The sequence below is a fragment of the Microtus oregoni genome, unplaced genomic scaffold (assembly GCF_018167655.1).
Source record: "Microtus oregoni isolate MIOR12 unplaced genomic scaffold, Mior012 000032F_ref0000030, whole genome shotgun sequence".
Taxonomy (NCBI): Eukaryota; Metazoa; Chordata; class Mammalia; order Rodentia; family Cricetidae; genus Microtus; species Microtus oregoni.
In genome coordinates this window covers 4894761-4913359 of record NW_024543091.1, presented here as the reverse complement: position 1 = coordinate 4913359, position 18599 = coordinate 4894761, and the positions used below count along the sequence as shown (strand labels likewise).

Genomic DNA, 18599 nt, shown 5'->3' with positions numbered 1-18599 from the left:
GAGTGCTGGGATTAAAGGCGTGCGCCACCACCGCCCGGCAATTTCAGCAATATTTAAACCTCTCAAAACAAGATGCTTATTTTTTTTCTTATAAAAATTTGTTCCCCCAGAACAGAACTGTCTCCAACTCTGTTTCAGGCCTTTGGGACCCTGCTCCTGCTGGCTTGCCTTGCCCAGCCTTAATGTCTTGCTGCAACTTGATACACCATGTTTTGTTGATACTCATGGGAGACATGCCCTTTCCTGGACAAAGACAGAAAGGGAGTGGATTGGGGAATGGGAACAGAATTGGGGAGAGAGGGACTGGAAGAGAGGAGGGAGGGGAAACGGTGGCCAGAATGTAAAATGAATAATTAATAAATAAATAAGTACATAAATAAATAGATTTTTAAAAATGTATTCCCCCAAAATAAAATTATACTTCTTGAAAATATTTTTATATTATCAAATTTTTCTACATATCTTAGTGCATTACTCAAATATACTTTCACTTAATAATAATAAGTAGACCACACCATTAATACAAGTACTTGAGAGGCAGAGGCAGAAGGATATCTGAGTTCAAGGCCAGCCTGATCTACAGAGCGAGTTTTAGGAAAATCAGGATTATACAGAGAAACTGTGTCTTGAAGAACCAAAGTAATACTAATAATAACAGTAATAATAATAAACAATTTATTATTAATGATAATTCAAAAATGAAGTCATATATATATAGAGAGAGAGAGATTCATTCTGTAAGTTGTTACTCTAGAGAATCCTAACACAATATACATATATAATGCATTTAATGTATCATTTTAGGTACATTTTACGTGTATGAATGTTTTGTGTGCATGTGCATATGTGTACTATGGGCATACCAGGTACCTGTGGAGGTCAGAGGGTACAACATCCCCTGGAACTGGAGTTATGGATGGTTGTGAGTCACTGTATGCGTATGCATGCTGGGAACAGAACCCATTTTCTGCAAGAGCAACAGGGGTCTTAACCACTGAGCCATCTCACCAGCCCTGGCCCCTCATCTTATATATTTTTTAACATAATTCTTTATTGATTCTTTGGAAAATTCACATCATTCACCCCAAATCTACTCACTTCCCAGTCCTTTTATATCCATCCCTCACACCTGCAGCATGCCCCCAAATTAAGAAAAAAAAACAAAAAATCCTCCTTGCTTCTATATCTTTCTAACCTCTTCATTCAGCCTAGCGCATCAGGGGCTGCTGTGTCATGCAGTATCCGCCTTTTGTTCAATCAGCCCCACCTGCAAATTGTTCACTGCGATGTTCCTGGCTGCTTTGAAATATAAAACAGTAGTTCTTTTTCTTGGCACGACATCTTGAATAATCCATTTTCTAACTTGTAACCTGCTATTTTTCTATTGTCTTTAAACTAACCATACTATTCAAATGTTTACAATAGGAAATGCAATGTCTTTGAACTGAAGTCTGCTTTTTTTATGTGCTGGAAAATGATTGGCTTATGTGCTTTAATTGAAACAGGAATAGATGTGCATTAAAATCATAATAATGGATTTCTAAAGTTTGTACTTTATACAGAGAAATTGATTTTTCCTTGAAAACTGTGAGCAGCAGCAATGGCTTCTTTCTTAAGAAAAATAAACTTTATTGCCTCTTAAAGACTTTGAGATTACTGTATTCAAGCTTGTGGCTTCCCTTTGGACAGATGTTCAGGATGGCAGACTTCCTTTAAGGCAGAGGTTTTCAATCTTCATAATGTGACCCTCTAATACAGTTCATGTTGTGGTGACCCCAACCAAATCATTTTCATTGCTAGTTCATAACTAATTTTGCCACTGTTAAGAATCATAATGTAAATATGTGTTTTCCAATGGTCTTAGGCAACCCCAAAGGGTCATGACCCCTTAGTTGAGAGCCAGTGCTCTAAAAGGTATCCTGGAGATTCAGTTCAAGATGGAAGTGACAGCAGGCACTGGAGGGACTACTACGAGCAGCTCAGCTCCGAGGAGCCCGGGAGACCCACAGAGGCTCCAAAGCGAGAGATGGTGACAGGGGAGTCTGCAGAGCTGGCACCACCTCCAGAACAACTAAAATAGGCAGGTCTTGGGGAAAATCCTTTTAAAAGGTGGACTCACAAAATTGGAAGGAAAGATGGATGGATGGCAGAGCAGAGCCTTGTGTGGCAGAGTAATGAAATCAGACACATGGCGGTGATGAATAAAGATATATGATGCTGTTAAGTAGGGCAGGTCCTCGGCCGGCTGGCAGGAAAGGGAGCCCGCACAGAATGACCTAGCTCACAGTATGGAGCCAAAACCTGCTTGCTCTGGTGTGAATAATGAATAAATGTGAGATAAATGAGAGACGGAGAGGTAGGACGCATGGCATAACTAAGTGCCATGCATATGGCAGAGACAGGTAAGACTAGAGACTTGGCAGTGGAGACAGGAGCTGTAAAGCTTAACTGCAGTGGATGAAGAGACAATGTCAGTGCTGAGTAGTGCAGGCACGGTGGTGTGCAGCTACCTGGAGCTCTGCCCCTGAACATGCCTTGTGGCTGCACAATAACCATGCTCTGAGCAATGGCAGGAGGTCTGAGATGGAAAATGGTTCATTTCCTGGACTGGGCCTCCTCGAAAAACCTCCACAGTCCACATTGCCTCTAGAGGCCGTGTTGGTGTCCTTGGTTTGCATTAATGCCAGAGGCCATGTGGTTGTGTGTTGGTGTCCATAATCCTTCCATGCTGCCCCTGGGGGTCATGTTGAAGTCTGTGTTCTGCGCTGCGCTTGGCTGATATGGGCTTATGGGCAAGGAAGCTTCTTTTGCAGTATAGCAATTACTGAAAACTCATGGTTGAGAATTTAAGACACTGAGGGCTTCTATGACAATACTCTCCTCTCCCCAATAGAAACAGTCTACACAGGAAGCCATTAAAGAGTCCTTAAAAATGGTGACAGGATGCTGAAGCGTACTTCTTCACAGTTCAGTTGGTAGTTTCTGGTATGGGCAAGGGGACGGTCTCAGTTATCTTTAAGGGGCTGGCCACTAGGAGTTTTACCATGCTCCAGTAAAAATATGGGTAACACAAATTGGACTTAGTGTTCATGGGTTTTTTTTTTGGAGGGGGGCTGCACAAAGGTAGGAGGTGAACCTGAGAGGAATGGGAATCAAATGTGACCAGGGTACATTGAGTAAAATTTCCAAATAATCCAAATAATTAATAAAAATATTACACTGGAAAAAAAGATCTTTACTATAAATTTATGAATTCTCAGAACATAATTGCTGTAGGAAGTCTTACAGCCAGTGGTTACCTGCCTACTGGGCTGTGGCCTCTTATACTATGTATGCCGATGTAGAGCATGCGTCCGGCCTCTCTTTTCTAGCTGCGGGATTCAGTTTCTGATCTCCATTTCAGCAGAGGATTCTGATTTGTGAGTCTACCCCTAAATAAAAGCTGTCTATTTCTCAATTCTGAGCTAGTGTGGGATTTCTTTCAAGCATCCTTCCACATTTGGCGCCCATGTGAATTCGAACTCCACACCTACCGGGTGGACGGCCTAATGGCCTAGCAGGTCCACGGCCCAGACATTCTCCCAACCCTGCCCACTTGGCTTGCTTTTACCTAAGCGGTTTTTTGTAGAACTCCCGCCATAGTGGAGTTTACTGTGTGTGGCAACTTGGAAATTTCCCAAGCACATGCTTTCCCTGGCATGGTTCCCTGCCGCGTGGTGGCTTGTGAAGCTTCCGGTTTCTGCTCCTTGCCCGTGAGTTCTGGTTTTCTTGCTCCGTGAATGGAATTGATTTAACTGCTTTTAATTTGTTAAGCAAAGCATATTTCTCAGTATTTTACCAGTACCAAGGCAGAAAACTAAAGCAGCTTGGAAACTAAAGCGGCCCAGAACCATTCCTGTGGACACTGGTTGCACTGCTTCTAGGCAGAACTCTGTAACCATGACATCTGCTGGACAATAAAGACTGCAGTTTACCAGATCACATAACAGGTAATTAATAAATCAATATGGCAGACTACATTAATATTGAAACTTTTAGTAACTTTTTTGCTAATACTATGGATTATATTGTGCAAGGCTTATATAGTTATGGTGATACTTCAATTTATTGGGTATTGGGACTCAGTTTTCTTTTCCACATTCTATCATTAAGAAAGAATATGTCACTTTTAGGAATGATACAGTCTTTACAGACTAATAATGAACAGTTAGCTGACAGGATTAATACCATCGAAAATCACATATAATTGGTTAGAAATTGATCATCGAATCAGTGACTCCCAGAAAGAGCTTTCTATATGGAAAGTACCATGGAAATTGAAGTTGCAGAAAAGGTTCAAAAGTCCTGCTATCTCCAGATCAGTGCTACTTTCATAAAAAAAATGTGCATCTCTGATAATGTACAATGATGGTGCATAATACTGATGCATCTCTCACAACCGAATGATGCAGATTTTGCTCTAATTCCATGTCTCTTCTCCCAGAACAAGAAAAATAATCAGATGCATATTTTTTATTCAATCAACGTGGTACCAACCTTGTTCAAAATGGTTGCTAATAACTGAGTCTCAACTCTGAGGAAGAAACTGAACAAATAGATGTATTCATTCCCATCCATTCTCCTCTGAAAAACTCATAAATCATCAAGACATATCTATGTTTATTTATTGCATAGTTCTGTCACTAAGAAATAATCTGCCCTTCTTTCAAAATTACTTTTATCTATTTTTCTGCATTCTGAATTCATCACTTCCCAAAATGACAGTTTGAAAGAGATCGCTCCATCTGTTTAAGTTTTCATTTCTTTAATTGCCAATTAATTTTTTAAACTATTTATTTTTTCTTTTCAGTGTTACAGGCCGTTAGTCATTTGGTACTTTGGATCTACAGGAACTGGCATGTGCTCTCTAAGCCCAACGTGACTGTATGAAGACAGAGCCCTTTAACTGAGGTTAACTCAAGTCCCCAAAGCAGGTCTCTAATCCGTGTAATAGGATTGATCTTGGAAGAAGAGGATGCGTCCTAAGGATGGTATGCGAGGGCACAGAAGCAATGTCCTATGAAGGCAGCTGTCACAAACCAGAAATACCTCAGAAGAGGTTAAACCTACTGATGCCTTGATCTTGAACTTCCAGCCAATCAGTCCAAGCCTATTAACAGTTTATCTCTGTGTTCCTTATCTATTTGGGTTTTTTTGGAGGGGAGGAGACTGTACTCTAAATATCTAGACACTAGCTCCTTTATACATCACCAATACGTACTTCCCCTCTCCTTGCTAGTTTTCAGTTTACATACTTTCAATTTTTTGGTGTACTCATTCTCCCCCCACCCAGGCTTTTCCTTTATGGTTGCTTCATCATTTGAAATATGCATAAGGGAAAAGGCCTTTCATTCCCCAAAATTACTTTTAGGTACATATTTCTTCATATTCTTATTAATGTTATTTTCAGGGTGTCATATAATATTGAGATCAGTTTCTTCAAACAGCTAGCCAATTCAACCTCATTCTTTCCCTACCAATCTGAAAAGTTTATAGTACTCTATACACTTAAAACTATTTTTCTTTGCTTTTCTGGCCTGTGGCATCATTCATTCATTCAGGCACTTGATTTCAAGCCTGAGGACCTTCCATTCAGTCCCTGGGGTCCACCAAAAAGATAAAAAAAAAAAAAAAGAAATTCCTCCAGCTCTAAGATATATTTTAGTTGTCTAGAGTTGTAAAATATGCATATATGCATATGACAGAAAGTTTTAAAATTATCATATAGATTCTCATCTGACAACGAACATCAAACTAAACAATTACGCTAACCTAATTGTTAACCACCGAATCTAGCCGAGTTATTGAACTGTGCTTTAAAATCACGAACTTTGTTGACTCTTTCAGGTTCCTATAAGAAACTACTTCCACAGTCTGGCAGTGGTGGCGCATTCCTTTAATCCCAGCACTCGGGAGGCAGAGGCAAGTGGATCTCTATAAGTTAGAGGCCAGCCTGGTCTACAAGAGCTAGTTCCAGGACAGGAACCAAAAGCTACGGAGAAACCCTGTCTCGAAAAATCCAAAAAGAAGAAGAGGAAGAGGAGGAAGAGGAGGAGAAGGAGGAGGAGGAGGAGGAGGAGGAGGAGGAGGAGGAGGAGGAGAAGAAGAAGAAGAAGAAGAAGAAGAAGAAGAAGAAGAAGAAGAAGAAGAAACTACTTCCTACAGTTTTTTTTTTTTTTTCAAAATTTCTCCTCCCCGTCTGGTGATAGAATTCTAATAGTAAACTATCAGCTGTCTTCACAAAGACCACAGCTGGATGATTAAGAAAATGCCCAGTGTGATGGTTTTGAACCATCCTGCACTCCAAAGGTAGAAAAGGACAAGGGGAGGTGGGGGGAGGGTGAAAAGAGAAAAAACGCAAAAGAAACTGGAGAGGTACAGGGACAGAAAGAAAAGGGACAGGGAGAGGGAGAGACGGTGGGGTAGGGAAAATTACTATAATGGGAGGTCTTGAGACAGGGAAACTTCAGCTTTTCATTAAAAGGCTCTGTCAAGAAATGGGTAGAAACCTTGTTCGAGGTCAGTCTGGTAAATACGGTAAGTTCCAGGCCAGGCAGGTTTATATACTAAGGCCCTGTCTCCAAAAAGGGGAGACAAGTTCAAGGCATGCCTGTCCTTACCCACGCGAATGTCCAAGCTCAAGCCCATCATGTCTCCAAGGATTTTAGAATTCTGAGACTTGACAACCATTCCAAAGACGGTTGCTAAGACAAACAGCCATCCCTTCCTTATTTTCGGTTTTCCACATTCTTAAGTTAGGAGCGGGAATTTTGCGTCGGCATAGAGCTCGCGTTAGGAAATATTCCTAACACATATGGCAGCGGTCTATAGACAACGAGCCTCTAGTTAGCAAACAGCAGTTGAGAAAAAAATATATATATTAACAAAGTTTTGGAAAACCTGACTCGAAGGACCACATACTGTCCAAACTCTCACCGGCAAAACGTGGTTCATCTCAGGAGAAAATCCACACGAATCGCATCAAAACAGGTACTTGGGGGGAAAGACGACGAGAGCCTGACAAACTAAGGGACCGACCTACACCGTAACACCCAGGAAGACAGGGCTGGGGGGGGGGGGGGGGGGACCACACACACTCCGGAAATGGAGGACCCGTCCCCTTGATGACTTGGGGGTGGGGTGGGGGGTGACAAGGTCACGTGGAAGGGCCGCGCTCACTGGCAGGGAGGCCACGAGTTAACTTTCCGACCTGCACCGACGGAATCAGCCTACTCGGAGCGGGCGAGCCGTGGCCACTCCGCGGCTCCGCCAGCTCCATCCCGGCATCCTCTGCGCCACGCTGCCGCCGAGCCACGCGCGGGAGCAGGGCGTCACTCCCCGCCTGCAGCCGGGCATTGCTATGGCAACGCAGCCACCCCAGCTATGGCGCTGCAGCCCGCCCCTCCGTCGCGGGTGTTCATGGAACTGGTTCCCTGGGCTAACCTGGGCCGGGAAAACAACCCGATCCCGGCCTTGGAGGCGCAGCCCGTCGGCAGCCGTCCCCACGCCGCCAAGGCCCACCCCGGAGCCCGCGAGGTCCACGTGAGCGGCGCAGCCGAGGTGTCCGCCAGCCCCGACCGGGCGCAGGTGGCCGTGCGGGTGAGCAGCACCAAGGAGGCTGCAGCCGAGGCCAAGAAGAGTGTGTGCCGCCGCCTAGACTACATCACGCAGAGCCTCCAGCAGCAGGGTCTTCAGGTGAGCCTCCGGGGATGGGGTGCGAGGCGGGTGACTCTGGGGCCTTGGCGATGCTTTGTTACCCCGGTATTCATTCCAGGGCGCAATGGACGCTTGACTCTGCCTTCTCGAATCTAAATGAAAGCAGTTGTTGGCCGCAGTGAACTCGAAATCCCCGAATGCAGATTGGGTAGGTTTTTATCTGGTCGTATTTGCTACAGTGATTTTGTTTTTGGCCCTTGGAGGGATGAAATGTTTTCTTGAAAAGTTACACTTAATGCTTGCCTAACTGGAAGGTTGGACCGTAACCCCCTTGGAGAGTTGTTTTTATTCTGCATGTTGAAATTGGCAGGCGAGGAGCTTGAATGCTTCCTCCCAATCAAAGGTTCGTGTGGATTGGATCTTCAGTGTAATTGCAGATTTAGCATCCGTTTTGGGTTTATGATGATCACCTATTCCAAACTGTCCAATTTTTTTAGTTTTAACTTCTTTTAAAGTCAATATATGTAAGTATCATAGGTGAAATGCTTCTATTTACTAAATATGTCCGTGAAACAAATCACTAAATTGATAATACCTTAAGCCCCCTAAAGGAATGGGGAAAAAAAAAAAGGAAATAGCAATTCTGTTAGGCATGTTTTAATATCCCCGTCTTCCAGTAGAGAAATAAAACAATGCTCTGAACTTTAAAGAGCAGTATTTGAAATTCTGTTCCTGAAACCACAATCGAGGTTGCTTTCAACTTTGTCACACTTCAGATAATTATGATGAAAGAAACTTTGAAGCCACGGACACTGAGCTGTCTCAAGGTTATTATTATTCAAAACAGAACCCCAACTGGTACCCTGGTTCTGGGGTACTCTGACTTGTTCAGAGTGAAACATAATCTTGCTTCTGTACTAGAAATGTCATATCTTTGAAGAAAAACACAGGTCTTTATTTTTAAAAGAAAATGTACTTGTATTTTATTTAAAACCAGAATAATTGAAATGATGTGGGCAAAAAAAAAATCAATCAAACAAACAAAAAACCCTAAGTTATTTTACATTTTAGAAAAATTTAAATGTGAATTGTAAATAATGTGAATAAAATGGGTATAAAATATAAAAGCAAGACTCTCCTTAAGCAACCTGCTGAGGTCCTGTTTGAATAATGTAGCTTGTATTTTATGCCATTGACATAGAACATAATCTGAACCCATGTTTCTAACTCCTAATATGTAAAAATAAATGTGGTAATTGCATTCAAAGTCGTTGTTCAAGGCAAGGTGCTGGGACTGTGATCTCCCAGACTGCTGCATGTCAGTGGAGGAAAGACAGCTCCCTCAACAGGTGGTCTCAGGACAAATTATGGTCTCCTCAAGGTCCTTATAGCATTATACATTTTAAACTTTTTGAAATACTGACTCGTAAATATACACTCCCCTGATTCAAGGGCCCCTCCCAATCTAAACACTCGCTTGAGGGCTGGAACCTGATCCTCTCATCCTTATTTCCTGGCCTCTCTCCCCTCTTAGTTTAGATGACTTCCACTTTGTTTTAGAGAATGAGACCAAAATCATACTCTTGGCATTCCTTTCTCTACACTAATCCCAGTTATACAATACTCCACTTTCTCCTCCAAAGGGTGTGTCTGTCAGTCTGTTATCGAGGTACTCGGCCTTTGAGTAACGCTCATTGGCATAATACATGCAGTGAAATGTGCTTTTCAGTGAGTCAAGGAGGAAAGGATGACGCAATGCATAAGTTACTAGCGCAACTATTTGTAGATCATGGATTTATGAATTTGTCTGAAGACATAGCAGTCAGTTTTAGCATTGTTTTAATGGGAAAATGTTGTAAAATTCCAAATAGTGTTTACTTAACCGAGGAGCATTTATTAGGTATTCCCTAACCCTGTTGAGATTTACGTGGCACTTAACGTAACATGGTCTTACTTCAGGGTCTGCTAGAATGCAATGTCACCACCTCAGTAACCCCTAAACAGGGAAATTTAGTCTTTGTAGCCCTGGGGGAGTCAGGAAGGCTAAGATACCAAGAGCTTTGATTTTGTCTGGTGAAGATTCAGTTCATGGAACATAGATGGCGCCTTCTCCCTGTGTCCTCACACAATAAAAGAGACAAGGCAACTCACTGGGGCCTCTTCTTAATAAGGACACTAATTCCATCCATGAGGCTCCACCCTTATCATCTAATCTCAAAGACCATTTTATAGCATCACACTAGTGATTAGGTCTTAATATATGAATAAGGCATCCAAGCAGTGCAGATTAGAGTGAATTTCTATTTTATATACCAATTTAGACTATAAACTCCAGAATTTGCCTACTCATAATTGTATTATTTTCAATGACTATACATGTCTCAGGCAGGTTGGTAGGCAATAAAAGAGATAATGGTGTGTGGGGGAAGGGCAAAATATTTAGAGACATTTGTTTATCTTTTTTCTCCAAATCTGGCTTATGAACAGTTTCCAAAGGACCAATCATGCAAGTACATTTAGTTTTTTTCTTCCAGTAAAAGCTATAAAAAAGCAACTATATCTGTTTCTTTTTTAAAAAATATACATTAATTTTATTCTGTGTTTTCTTCCTTTTATTAAATATAGACTCTTAAGCCGGGCGGTGGTGGCGCACGCCTTTAATCCCAGCACTCGGGAGGCAGAGGCAGGCGGATCTCTGTGAGTTCGAGACCAGCCTGGTCTACAGAGCTAGTTCCAGGACAGGCTCCAAAGCCACAGAGAAACCCTGTCTCGAAAAACCAAAAATAAATAAATAAATATAGACTCTTACACAATATAATCTGAATACAGTTTCCCCTCCCAGTTGCTCCCTACTTCCACTCCCATCCGGATCCACTCCCTTTCTATCTCTCATTAGGAAAGAAGAGGCTTCTAAGAGATAACAACCAAACATAACAAAGTAGAGTATAATAAGATAAAACAAAAAACATCACATTAAAGGTGGACAAGACAAGTCAACAGAAAAGTAAAAGAACCCCAAGAGAAGGCACAAGAATCCGAGACCCATCCATTTAGACATCCAGGGGTCCCATAGAAATACTAAGCTAAAAGCTCTAGTGTATATGCGGGGAACCTCGTGTAGGCCCTGTGATTGCTGCTTTGGTCTTCAAGTTCTTAGGAGCTGTGCTCAGTTATTTTAGAAGGCCTTTGTTCTCCTGATGTCCTCCAACCTCCTTTTCTCCCCCACTACTCCTGCCTCCTCCTCTTCCCTAGGGTTCCCTGAGCTCTGAGGGGAAGGATTTGATGGAGACAGAGCCCTCTGCTGCTGGAATTCCATGATCAGAATAGAATGATTCATGCTGCCATGAAAGTACGTGTATAGTACATTGAAGAGATAACATTGATTTTGCCTTAAGAATTCTAGAAAGACTTCATAAAGGAGTGATATTCTGTCAAAATTGTTAAGCACTGGCCAAAGGGAAATCATTCCAATTGCACATCAGAATGCAGCGGGCATATATGTCAACAGCACTCTGCGTGGTTCAGTATGGCAGGAACACAGAAGGCACTGGGCACCTTAGGACAGAATTAAGAGATGAGACTAAAGGAGAGAACTGGAGGCCGAACATAGAAGTGTGTGGCTGCACAGCTTTGCTTTTCTTACGGTGCTACTGTGCCTGGCAGGAGCGGCTTGAAAGAGGAAAAATTTATTTTGGTTCACAATTTCAGACTGTCTCACCATGGTGGCAGGCAAGGAATGGTGGCAGGAGCAGCTCAGTCTATGGTTGCAGGAAGCAGAGGATGGGATCAGAAGCAGGGCCAAGTCATAATTCTGTATGTGTGTGTACGTCTTCCTCTATCACCCTCCACCGTATTCCCACCTCTAGTGGCCTTCTTTGCTAGCCAGGCTCCTTCTGAAGGCTCCACAGCCTTGAGAGCACCACAAATTTGGAAACCAGTGCTCAGAATACAAGCCTGAGAAGATAGTTTAGATTCTGACATGAGTGGTCTACTGGACTGTCTCAATATTCTTTATAATCAAAGCAGCTACTTACTGTTGATAGACCTTATACAAATGCGTCTCACTCAGTAGTCTTACTCTATCAAGTTCTTCTATAAAGAAGAGAATGCTCAGGACCAGAGTGCTTGCCCATGACTGGGAGATGACTGAGTTTAGATACTAAGACCTTTGAGCCGTGCTTTTAACCATTACTGTATGTTACCACTTTATTCTCTTGGCAGTAGATGATGGAGGTGTCAGGTAGGGGGTATAGCAGGTGATATTCATCATCTTTTATATGCTTGCTGGCCCAACACGTCTGCCATCATATGTTAATTAATTGCCTGTGTGTAAAAGCTTCCAGGCTCTGAAACTTCCTGCAAAAGGGGTCATGCATTAATACCAGGAAATTAAGTTTTCCTGCCCCACCCTGAATAGTCTTAAGGCACTGAATTGGGTGGTAGGAGTGAACAGGAGGGGCCCAGCTTCTTTGCCTGTTGAGTGGGATAATTGAAATAGTTTCTGACCCCAGCCCTCTGTAACTCCAGTTCCAGAAGACGTGATGCCCTCTTCTAAACTCCATGGGCACCAAGCACACACATTGTGCACAGACAGAGATGTGAGCAAAACACTCGTACACATAAATAAATCTAGAATAAAGCCTGAATAGACAACTTAAACTTCTGTTTGTGGAAAGAGAAATGCAATAGACAAATTAACTTCTGTTTTAATATCTGCCTGTTTGAGGTAAGCAAATGTGGTAATCCAAAATGGTTACAATCTCTCAAGGTTTACTTGAATCACACAGTTGCTGCTCAGGAGAATAACTGACTTGAGGATTACATACTGCCTATTGCTTTGAAATAGTTCAAGTCATTGAATTTTTTGATTCTTAAGGAATTTGACCCAGATCTAGAGTAAACCATTGGGTCTGTATGGTACTCCTATATTATCCACACTGTTTCCATTATTAGATCTTAGTGTGAGACCATGTTCCCCCTCATTATTGTTTTACTAGAAATATTTCCTGCCTGCAGGGAACAGGGCATGTTAAATGGGAACATGGAGATACAGTCTGTAATTCTAATGTTAGAAACCTCTATAGAACAAGTAGAGCTTCCCTTTATATTTGCTATTAAACATATATATTTCAGGATAATTGCTGATTTTATAATATTGTATCATAGTAGTTTATTCAAAATTTTTCTGTACATCTGTATAGTTTTTACTTTTTTAGTTTATTTTTATATGGCTTTTTATGACTATTGAGATGATTACCTTACTTTTTTATATGACTTAAATAGCTACTCCTGTATTGACCATTTCATTTTGAAAGTCTGCCTTTTATTTGTATGTAGAAACAAAATTATAACTTAATAAGGAAAGCCTCGTGAAATATGCTGGTATGGTAGATTTATCAGCCTTAGCACTATTGACATTTTGAGGTAGATAATTCCCTTTTGTTGGGTTAACCTGTATGGTGTAGGATGTTTAACAATATTCTTGACCTCTAACTTACATACAGTGTAGCCAAAAATGTAGTCTTTTTAGTGCATATTGGTAAGTACAAAGCCAGACCAAAAAAACAGATGTTTCATCATTCCATTCATACACAAACCTGTGGAGGCAACTAAATGGTTAACTGTAAAGGGGGTTGCACAGGAGAGCCTTAATGTGAAGGACAGCTCTCACTGTGCTGGAGTGCTTGCTACATCACCAGCATCTGTCAAAACTGTCCAAAACTGGGGGAGGTATCAAACAGGCTGTCAGACATTACTTCCAGGACAGAATTCAGAGTACGATAAATGAACCCAATTCTTTTGTAACAGCGAACACAGCTGTACTAAAGGGGGTGTGGAAAGGTATGTCCGAGTGTAGAGCTAAGCCACTAATTAGCCATAGAGGTCAGACAGTAGTGGCACTCACGAGATAGAGGTGACGAATCTCTGTGAGTTCAGGGTCACCCTGGGCTACATGAGCTTGAATCTGTCCAAAGGAGGAACAGCTCACACAAAGGTGATCTCAGCACTTGAGATCACACGCCTTTAATCAAACATAACAAACTCATATACTCCTGTTAGCACAGGAGCGCTCTGGCTAGGAGGTGGAGAGAGGAATATGAGGCAGGAGGAGACAGGAGCTTAGAGGCAGTCTGAGGTTCCGTAGAGACAACACTCAGTCTGAGGACTTGTAGAGACAGGATACCCATTTCAGTCTGAGGATTCAGTAAAAGTAAGAACTAGTGACTGGCCGCTCTTCCTCTCTGACCTTCAGCATTAACCCTTATATCTGACTGTGGGTTGTATTGTTAGGATGCATGCTACACATGTCAGATATACTCATTTACTCAGGACCTGCTTCCCAGACGGGAGGACTGCTTAGCTTGCTTACATATCTGTGGGAAGATTCAGGGACAATCTGGTCATATATTTATTGGTTGTGGGATCTTTCTTTATCCTTCCTTCCTTCCTTCCTTCTTTCTTTCCTTCTTTCCTTCCTTCCTTCCTTCCTTCCTCCCTCCCTCCCTCCCTCCCTTCCTCCCTCCCTCCCTCCTTTCCTTCCTATTTTTACTTTGGATCATAGTTTGAGAAGTACATTGTGTCAAGGAAGGCATAGTGGAATTCTCTGCTGTAATATTATAGGTTCTGCAAATGTCTTTTGTCATTACTCTCTAAGTACTTTACATACAACTTGTTTTTAAATCATCATATCAGCCATGTGGTCTATTGACCTGATTTTATACATGTGGAAGCAAAGGCTCAAGAGATTCTTAGTAACTTACCCAAAGGTACATATGGTAGGTACTTTGTCAAGTTAGTTCATTCTTTCTGTACAAATGACTAAAACCTGAAGTGAAAACGGATCATTTTTTTTAACAGTATTTGTAGGTTCTGATTGATTTTATGGCAGTTTTAAGGAAGTTTGGAACATCAAGGCAGGCAGTTCATTTTGTGTACTGTGTGTCTTCCTATTTCAAACTCAGGCTTCTTAATTGTCAGGCAGAAACAACTGAATTTAGTAGCCAAAGGTTTGGTAACATTACTCTGGTACTGTTTCTGTTTCAGGCAGAAAATGTAACAGTGACAAAGGATATTAGAAGAGTAGAAAATGCTTATCACATGGAAGCCGAGGTATGTGACGGCTGAAAGCCCTTGACTCTGCGGCGGCAACTGCAATCAAGTTTTACTCTTAAACTGAAATTTACCAGAGAAAGGATTTTTATGGTGATGATAAAAGATGGTTTTTCTTAAAAATGGTTCTGATCATGTACATCTGGTGATGCTTTCAAATACATTTAGTGAGATCTACCTTAAGGGAAATGGCATACAATGAAATAAACACAGCAACAGGGAAATAGCAGCTAGGTACCACAGACTTTTTGTAATTTTACCAGCTGGTGAGCAGGAATCATTTCAGGAAAGAAATTTTCCTTAGATTAGAAACTATGTGATAAAGCTGTAATTTCATGGCCACTGAGATGTATGTTACTTAAATTCTGAATCGTGCGGTCTCTGTCCACATTAAGAAGGAGCACAGTGTTTTCAGAGTGCTCAGTCCTTGATAACTGAGATCCCAGCATGGATCCCTCTGAGGGATGGGGCGGGTGGGGTTTTAGGGCAGTGTGTCTAGTAATGTAATGTAAGACTTCTGTTTGTGACTTTCGTGTTATCAGACAGATGCTTTATCCAGCTCCCCACCTTGCTTTTGGAAACAAAGATGAGTGAGTTAAGTAAGAGTGGAATTTTGTCTACCAGTGAGAGAATCTTTCTCTCTAGAGGTGGAGAACACCTCCGGAAGTCACCTGGTAGCCCCCTGTAGTTAGTATGTTAGTGCATCCTGGTATTAATATTAAGGTTAGATTAATATTAAGGCTCCTGCTTCTCAGAGATGAAGCTTAAGATCAGAGTAGCAGGACAGAATGGACATTGGAAAGGTGACTCAGTTAGCCTTGTGACTAGTCCATCTAAATTTAACTGTCGCAAGGAAATTTATAATTATTCTTATAATTATCATTTGGCATAGATTATTTTGACAGAATGAAGAGTGGTCAGGCAAGATTCTGAATTGTAGAGGTTTAATGTTAGTAGATTAGTGGGTCCCTCTAAGGGTTTTACCTGTTAGGACTTCAGGCTGTAATGAATGTGGGAGAATCCTAGTTAGGAAGGTATTTTTTTGTTTTTGTTTGTTTTTAGGCAGTGTCTCAATATGTAGCCCGCACTAGCCTCAAATTTATGTTTTTCCTATGTCAGTTTCCTGAGTGCTGGGATTATAGTCTAGCACCATCACTTCCAGGTGTGCTTAGTTTATTATTATAAAGTATCACCAAGAGCACAGGGAAGAGATAGTTCCAGAACTGAACAAGGGATGGGAGACTGCAGAGTTCTAAGATTAAAGTTCCCAGTTCAGCAAGAGTCCTTGTGTAACATGAGGGCCAGCTTGTTGGGGTTTCTTTCCCGCCCAGTACCCCACAATAGGCAAGTCCCAAAGAAAATCACACAGAGATCTCCATAAGTTATAAAACGGATTGGCCCATTAGCTCAGGCTACTTATTAGCTCTTGTAGCTTATATTAACCCATTGTTCTTATCTATGTTAGCCACATGGCTCGGTATTTTTCTCAGCCAGGTAGATTACATCCTGCTTCTTGGGTGGAATGCCCAGGAGTGGGAGGAATGGGCTTCCTCCTTTCCAGCATTCTCCTGTTCTCATCACCCCGCCTATACTTCCTGCCTGGCCAATCAGCGTTTTATTAAAATACATGATTGACAGAATACAGACAATTCTCCCTCACTACCTTGACTGTATGAGAACTGAGCCAAACTCTGTTCTTCCTTTTCAGTATTGCGTATTCTGATTTCATAAGAAAACATGTGATTATATTTCACTTAGGACTCCCTGGAATCCAGACCTTACACTATACTGTACATCCCTGTACATGGTTGCTTTTAGATCATCACCAGTTGTCAGTGGAGATCATGATAACACACTCACAAGGTACAAAGTGAAAAAGAAAAGATGGCTGATTTTATGGCTACGAATGTAGCAAACTCCGAAAGCCAATAAATATCTAACATATTCTAGTCTTCTCATGGACTACTAGATATATGTAATATGGTTAAATGGTAGTTAGATGTGTAAAACAACAATAGCACAAAAACATGTAATATGATTTTAAAATTTATAGATGGTTTGAATGGATACTTATCAAAATGCACCAACAGATAGGCGAAGGCATTCAGCATCTCTAATTTTCAGAGAAATAGAACTCAAAACCACAATGAATTATAGAATCACACCTGTTTGTGATTATTATCAAAGCAGCAAAACACAGTGTTAGGCCAGGAGGTGGAGAAGTTAGAACCTTGTGCATTGCCAATGGCAATGTAAAATGATAAAGTTTTTTTTTTTTTTTTGGTTTTTCGAGACAGGGTTTCTCTGCGGTTTTGGAGCCGGTCCTGGAACTAGCTCTTGTAGACCAGGCTGGTCTCGAACTCACAGAGATCCGCCTGCCTCTGCCTCCCAAGTGCTGGGATTAGCAGCGTGCACTACTACACCAGCTTGACTTTACTTTTTATACTCCTATTTAGACAAAATTTTAAACCTACATGAAGCATGGAAATAACTTCAAGTATATTTCACTTACAGGTCTGCATTACATTTACTGAATTTGGAAAAATGCAAAATATTTGTAACTTTCTGGTTGAAAAGCTAGATAGCTCTGTTGTCATCAGCCCACCTGAGTTCTATCACACTTCTGGTTCCATTGAGAATCTTCGGTAAGTTAAGTACATCTTTAAATTATTCATTCTAAATAAAACTATTGAGTGTGGCAGTTCTTTTAATGTCATAGTAATCTTTACTTTCAATCCCTAAGGCGGCAAGCCTGTCTTGTTGCTGTTGAGAATGCATGGCGCAAAGCTCAAGAAGTCTGTGACCTTGTTGGCCAAACTCTGGGAAAACCTTTACTAATCAAAGAAGAAGAAACCAAAGAATGGGAAGGTCAAATCGATGATCATCAGATATCCAGACTGCCGGGTTCATTAACTGTACAGCAAAAAATCAAAAGTGCAACAATGCATGCAGCTTCAAAAGTGTTTATTACTTTTGAGGTAAAAGGGAAAGAGAAGAAGAAAAAGCATCTTTAAAATTCCAACTAAAACATACTGTATTTGTATTTTTAAATGTGTTTTTATACATTTTATAGTGCTTATTTCTGTCCTGAACATACATATTGTATGGTAGACTGATTCTCTATAAAAATCTGCCATGTTTTGAACATAATCCCACAGAATACTTGTGTTCACTTTCTAGTTTCCAAAACATTCTGAGAAAAATTGTGAGAAATAAATGTATTAAAACACACTTTTGTATACTAACAATTTATATATTGTAAATAAAATAAACAAAAATCAGCTGATGTTGAAGTTTTACTTTTAGAAGCAGTTGTTATGTCTTGTTCTTATTTGTCCAGTTGTATAGAAATACAGAATCTAAGCTGCATATCAAGAAAAAAATTGTTTATCTTGCATAAAAATATTTTCAATTTCATCAGTCTATATCTTTGCTCTTTTTTTTTTTTTTTTTTTTGAGACAGTGTTTCTCTGTGGCTTTGGAGCCTGTCCTGGAACTAGCTCTATAGACCAGGCTGGTCTCGAACTCACAGAGATCCGCCTGCCTCTGCCTCCCAAGTGCTGGGATTAAAGGCGTGCGCCACCATCGCCCGGCATCTTTGCTCTTTTTTTATACATTATATTGTGATTATATGCTCTACCCTCCCCCAACTCCTCCCAGATCCTACCCCCCAACGTCCACCCAACTTTATACTCTTTCTTTCTCTTAAAAAGCCAAAACAAGCCAAAGCACACACATGCACACACACACACACAAAGAATGGGTTTCAGTTTTATTGGTCAAATACTCCTGAT

General features: G+C 41.2%; 1 protein-coding gene across 1 annotated transcript; it reads left to right on the top strand.

Annotated features, from left to right (window-relative positions):
- The first annotated feature begins 7212 nt into the window (after positions 1 to 7212).
- Irak1bp1 (interleukin 1 receptor associated kinase 1 binding protein 1) lies at positions 7213 to 18081 on the top strand. The gene is made up of 4 exons (XM_041679724.1): positions 7213 to 7734; positions 14740 to 14805; positions 17320 to 17450; positions 17549 to 18081. The coding sequence occupies exons 1-4, from the start codon at positions 7423 to 7425 to the stop codon at positions 17817 to 17819; spliced, it is 780 nt and encodes a 259-aa protein (XP_041535658.1). The 5' UTR covers positions 7213 to 7422; the 3' UTR covers positions 17820 to 18081.
- Positions 18082 to 18599: the final 518 nt, after the last annotated feature.

Excerpts from the sequence above, each read along its gene's own strand:
- Irak1bp1 (XM_041679724.1), top strand. The coding sequence starts at position 7,423 with ATGGCGCTGCAGCCCGCCCCTCCGTCGCGGGTGTTCATGGAACTGGTT. Across the intron at positions 14,806-17,319 it reads CTTATCACATGGAAGCCGAG|GTCTGCATTACATTTACTGA; the intron begins GTATGTGACGGC and ends TTTCACTTACAG. Across the intron at positions 17,451-17,548 it reads GGTTCCATTGAGAATCTTCG|GCGGCAAGCCTGTCTTGTTG; the intron begins GTAAGTTAAGTA and ends TCAATCCCTAAG.